This window comes from Tenrec ecaudatus, chromosome 9 (genome assembly GCF_050624435.1).
Source record: "Tenrec ecaudatus isolate mTenEca1 chromosome 9, mTenEca1.hap1, whole genome shotgun sequence".
Taxonomy (NCBI): domain Eukaryota; kingdom Metazoa; phylum Chordata; class Mammalia; order Afrosoricida; family Tenrecidae; genus Tenrec; species Tenrec ecaudatus.
Genome location: NC_134538.1, coordinates 46,295,103 through 46,301,102, shown reverse-complemented (window position 1 = coordinate 46,301,102; position 6,000 = coordinate 46,295,103). Strand labels below are relative to the sequence as shown.

Below are 6,000 nucleotides of genomic sequence, written 5' to 3'. Positions count from 1 at the left end.
ACCATCAGCTTTCTTCATTTGCTTATTCACCCGCTTTGTCTTCAGTGGTTGTGTCAGGAAGGTGAGCACCATAGAATGCCAATTTAATAGAAGAAAGTATTCTTGCATTGAGGGAGTACTTGAGTGGAGGCCCAATGTCCTTCTGCTACCTTAATACTAAACCTATAAATATAGACTCATAGGTCTATTTCCCCATCCTCATATATAAATATATTTGCATATGTAAATGTCTTTATTTAGACCTCTATATATGCCCTTTGCCTCCTAGCTCTTTCCTCTATTTCCTTTGACTTTCCTCTTGTCCCACTATCATGCTGAGTCTTCATTGAACATTTCATTATAATATTTTTTTTCTCAAGCTGCTCTTTGAAATTTTCTATTCAGCTCTTTGACTTTATCCTTTCTTCTATTTGCTTTAGCTATTCTATGATTAAGAGTATATTTCAGAGTTGCTTTTGATGTCCACTTTGATCTTTCTTTCCTGTCTTTTTAATGATTCACTTTCTTCACGAATGATGGTCTTGATGTCCTCTCACCGTTCATTAGGTCTTCTATTCAATGCATCAGATCTGTTCTTGAGATGGTCTGGAATGTCAGATGAGAGAGGAACTGAGGTCATATTTTGGCTCTCATAGATTTGTTTTAATTTTCTTCAACTTCTACCTGAACTTACATATGAGCAATTTGTGGTCTATTCCACAGTCAGCTCATGACCTGGTTCTAGCTGCTGAATTTTTCTCCATAGTGTCTTCCCACAGATATAGTTATTTTGATTTATGTGTATCTCCTCTGGGGAATTCCATGTTATAGTCAACTTTTGTGTTGTTGAAAAAGGTAGCTATGAACAAGTTGTTGGTTTTGCAAAAGCCTATCATGTGATCTTCAGCTTAATTTCTATTACCAAATCCATATTTTCCAACGACTGTTCTTTCCTCTTTGTATCGAACGTTTACATTCCAACCACCAATGCACCAAGATGCATTCCAATCAGTGCATCTTGATTCCCTGTTTGATCAATTTCAGTCTGAGGAAGTTGGTAGAATTCTTAAGTTTCTTCATCACTAACTTTTGTGGTTGGTGCATAAATCTGATGGTATTGATTGGATTTACCTGGAGACAGATAGAATCCTATCACAGAGAGCATTGTACTTCATGATGGATTTAACAAGATCCTTTCTGACAAAGAATGCCATACCATTCCTCTTGATTGTGTTATTCCTGTCACAGTAGATCACATGATTTTCAAATTCAAAATGGCCAATACCAGTCCATTTCAGCTCATTAATGTCTAGGGTATTGCTCTTTATGAATTTCATTTCATTTTTGACCATTTCCATTTCCCTAAATTCCTACTTCACACATCCCTGATCAGTAGAAGATTTTGGCATCTGTTGCTCCTCACCTTGAGTTGTACCCTATCAGCAAACGAAGATCCCATAGGCTCCACCCCCACAGACTTTACCAGATTCACATCACCATGGTCTACACCCCAAGAAATCAGCTCTTCTTCAATCACATTTTGCTTGTCCTCAAGACCTGAGGGGCCCATAGTCTGGCACTATCTCTGATAGTATGCTGCTTCCTTTGTTCAAGCCAGCAGTTCTTAACCTGTGAGTCACGACCCCTTTGGGGGGGTCGAACGTCTCTTTCACAGGGATCGCCTGACACCAACAGAAAACACATATTTCTGATGGTCTTAGGAACTGAGACACCGCTCCTCTATCCCTCTCCAGCTGGGTCTGCCCCCATGCAGATCCACCCACATACGAGTACCAGGCATGAAGACTTACCCATGCTACACCGTGCTTCAAGACAAAATTTCATTTATTTGTCATTAGAAATAAATATTTCACAATATATAATAACATATTGTTTTGTGATTAACCACTATTCTTTAATTATGTTCAATTTGTAGCAATGAAAATACATCCTGAATATCAGATATTTACATTATGATTCATAATAGTAGCAAAATGACAGTATGAAGTAGCAACAAAACAATTTTATGGTTGGGGGTCACCACAATATGAGGAACTGTATTAAAGGGTCCTGGCATTGGGAAGTTTGAGAATCACTGGTTTAAGCTTTCAGTATCTGACAATGCTTCAATGTTATGCATAGAATTTCAGCGGCTTCTTCCACCGAAGTGGAGACTTCTTCCTTGTCTGTTCTTAGTCTGGAAACTTCAGAAACCTGTTCACGTTGGGTGACCCTCCTGGCATTTGAAATACCAATGACGTAGCTTTTAGAATCACAGCAAACATCAACAAACTGACAGACAAGTGTTGGCAATTTTGTGGCAGTTTCCACGGGAGGCCAGCGGCTCTTTGGCACGTTCCTTGGGCTCTGCTGGCAGACAGCAAGCAGCATGGCCCCTAACCGCCAGTCTTCAAGCCTGCCGCAAATGAAGAAGCCTAAGGTGCAGGAGACCCCGGCCCCCCCCAAGGAAGAAAAAGAACAGCTGGAAGCAATTGAACATATTGATGAGGTACAAAATGAAATAGACAGACTTAATGAACAAGCCAGTGAGGAGATTTTGAAAGCAGAACAGAAATATAACAAACTCTGCCAACCATTCTTTCAGAAGAGGTCAGAATTGATCGCCAAAATCCCAAATTTTGGGGTAACAACATTTGTCAACCATGCGCATGTGTCTGCATTGCTTGAGGATGAAGAGGCTCTGCATTATTTGACCAGAGCTGAAGTGACAGAATTTGAAGATATTAAATCAGGTTACAAAATAGATTTTTATTTTGATGAAAATCCTTACTTTGAAAATAAAGTTCTCTCCAAAGAATTTCATCTGAATGATAGTGGTGATCCATCTTCAAAATCAACTGAAATCAAATGGAAATCTGGAAAGGACTTGACGAAACATTCCAGTCAAACACAGAACAAAGCTAGCAGGAAGGGGCAGCATGACGGACCTGAGAGTGTCTTTACCTGGTTTACCGACCAGTCTGATGCCGGCGCCGATGAATTAGGAGAGGTCATCAAAGATGATATCTGGCCAAATCCATTACAGCACTATTTGGTTCCTGATATGGATGATGAGGAAAGTGAAGGTGAAGAAGATGAAGAAGAAGAAGAAGAAGAAGGGTTTAGAAGATATTGATGAAGAAGGGGATGAAGACGAAGGGGAAGAAGATGAAGATGATGACAAGGGAGAGGAAGGAGAGGAGGATGGAGGAGAGGATGACTAACAGAACACTAATGGATTCCAACCTTTTTAATTTTCTTCAATCCCTGGGAGCAAGTTGCAGTCTTTTTTTGTTTTTGTTTTCTTCCTCTTGTGCTCAATCACCCTGTTCTTGAGGTCTCTTTTCTCTACACCATGGTTCTCAACTTATTTGGGGGTGGAGGGAATAATGCCTTGTGCAGAATACAGTGGAAAAGAACCTCTACCCCCTTGTGTTCAAATTAATTTTTGTCCCTTCCTGTCTCAACAAAAACTATGGAATCAACACACCACCGTGCTCTGTGGGAAAACAAAACCCTCTGCTCCCTTGGCCCTGCTGGCAGCTGGAGGGTGCTCGGCCCCTGTAGCTTCTTTCCTCCTTCCTCTGTACATTGGGCTCAGAGATTACACTGTGTCTCTATGTGAATATGGACAGTTAGCATTTACCAACATATATCTGTCTACTTCTCTTGTTTAAAAAAAAAGGAAAAACAACTTTAAAAAAGGGGGTTATAGAAGGTCAGCAAAGGGTGGGTTTGAGATGTTTGGGTGGGTTAAGTGGCATTTTGAAAACATGGGCTTCTCCTTTGGCATGCTTAATTGTGATGTTTAACGGATAGCCTTGCAGTTTAAGATGACACTTTTAAAATAAAATGCTCTCCTAATGATGACTTGAGCCCTGCCACTCGATGGGAGAATCAGTAGACCCTGTAGGATCTTCTTTGGAATTGACATTCTCTATTGTAATTTTGTTCCTGTTTATTTAAAATTTTTCTTTTGTTTCACTGGAAAGGAAAGATGCTGTCTTTAACGTTAAAAGTGTACAAGTTGCTTTGTTACAATAAAACTAAATGTGTACACAAAATTTTTTTTGTAAAAGTGGGAAATTAAGCAATACTTTGGGAATCTACTTGAAATTAAAAAAAATTCACTGGTCAATGTTATTTTTTTAATATTTATTTTCTGTTACCATTAATTCCTTTAAAATGAGATGATTTTGCAATTTCAACAAAATGCAAAATTTTGAAGTGTTTTAACTGTCTTTTATAGTATTTTTATATTTTTTCGAATGTGTATGTAATATGTATAAATATTTATAATATGCATAGGTTTAAATTATTTTATTTTTTAAATTATTTTTTGTTTGTTTGTTTAAAGGTTTCGGTCGCCTTTATTGTTACGAGGTAGGGCCCTGAGTGGGGCCTTGCAAGCTGATGCATGTGGTCCTCCAGGGATCACGGGGTGGTCACGGTTGCAGACATGATCGCCACAACGGAAGGACACGGTCCAGGAATGCAGGAAACATGATCAGACAGGTTGGGGTCAGGGCCGGCCCCTCACTCCTGCTTCTTGAAGTTCTACAGGTGCGACAGGACACAGCTGGACCGCAGGAAGAAACACAGGAAGAAGGAAGGTGAGCGCAAGGACGCATTCCATGGTCTGGAGATGCTCCGCGCGGAGTGGACCTGGGCGCGCAGCACCCGGGGCCACCAGGCCGAGCCCGCCAGCTATCAACCCGGCTCAAGGTCCGGGAGTTTTAAATTGTATAATTGTGTTTTAATTATGTTTATAATAAATTGACTCCTCTAAAACAAATTCCATTGGAAATCTTCTAGGTTCATAGAAAAGTTCCACTTAAACCCTCTAGGTAGTAGAGCTTTTAAAAGTGTACTTTTTCTTTAATTATTTTTGACAGTAATATTAACTCTTTTTCAACATTCATTTTATGAACTTATTTTTTATAATCTTACACTTTGGACAAAAACAAACTGAAATGTAAAATATTACTAGTTTTAATAGGATATATGGAATTCAAGAAAAGGTAAGTGATGTTATATAGGTAAATTAAATGTATTCATTAATTAAAAAGAAAACAAAAACGGGTCTCTATTTAGCTGTAAAGCCTAAAGTCAAAAGAAGAGTTTTGCCTCTTCCTCAAATGTGTTTTTCCCTTATGTCCCCAGCTTTATTACTCATGGAAAACATCTCCCAATCGGTATCTTCCCTCATGTGTCTCTAAGGATAGATCGACTCCCTTTCTTTAGAAAAGATCCGGTATTCTGCTGCAACGGTGTTGACCCCCGAGGCGCCTCAAACTAACACACACTGGTTCCTCCGAGAGCCCAATGTGGGGTCATTGATAGCTGCCATGGGCTGGCCTTGGCCCTTGACACCGCCATACACAACAGGGCTGAAGGCAGCAGCGCCTGCTCTGTTCCCATCATGGGTTTTGGAGTGGACCACACACAGGGTTTTTATCGGCTGCTCGTTAGAGGTGGATCACGAGACCTTTCTTCCTAATCAGACTGGGTAAACTCCATTTAAACCTGTTCAGTATGATAGCTTCGCTAACAGATGGGAAACGGATGCACTTAAGGTATTTTGACCGGAAATCAAACTTACGTTTCCTGCACGGAAGATGAGAATTCTACCACCGCCCTCACTGTTACCCCGAAACCAACCAAGCAAACAAACCTACTGGGAACGAGTTGATTCCAATCATACAGGAACCCTGCAGAGTAGTGGTTCTCAGCCTTCCTACTGCCGCGACCCTGTCATACAGTTCCTCAGGGTGTGCTGACCCCCAACCATAACATTATGTTCGTTGCTACTTCATCACTGTCATTTTGCTACTATTATGACTAGGCAGGGTGTATTTTCATTGTTACAAATTGAACATATTTAAACATAATTAAAGCATAGTGATTAATCACAAAATGAAATTCCATATTGTGAAATGTTTTATGTGTTTTCCCATAGCGACCCTGTGAAAGCATTATTCAACCCCCCCAAAGGGGTCACGACCCACAGGTTGAGAACCA

At 40.1% G+C, this 6,000-nt stretch overlaps 1 protein-coding gene across 1 annotated transcript; it reads left to right on the top strand.

Annotated features, from left to right (window-relative positions):
• Positions 1 to 2,368: 2,368 nt before the first annotated feature.
• LOC142456335 (protein SET-like) lies at positions 2,369 to 3,115 on the top strand. The gene has a single exon (XM_075557485.1). The coding sequence runs from the start codon at positions 2,369 to 2,371 to the stop codon at positions 3,113 to 3,115; it is 747 nt and encodes a 248-aa protein (XP_075413600.1).
• Positions 3,116 to 6,000: the final 2,885 nt, after the last annotated feature.

What these genes read in the sequence shown, in the direction of transcription:
- LOC142456335 (XM_075557485.1), top strand. Translation starts at nt 2,369, where the DNA reads ATGGCCCCTAACCGCCAGTCTTCAAGCCTGCCGCAAATGAAGAAGCCT.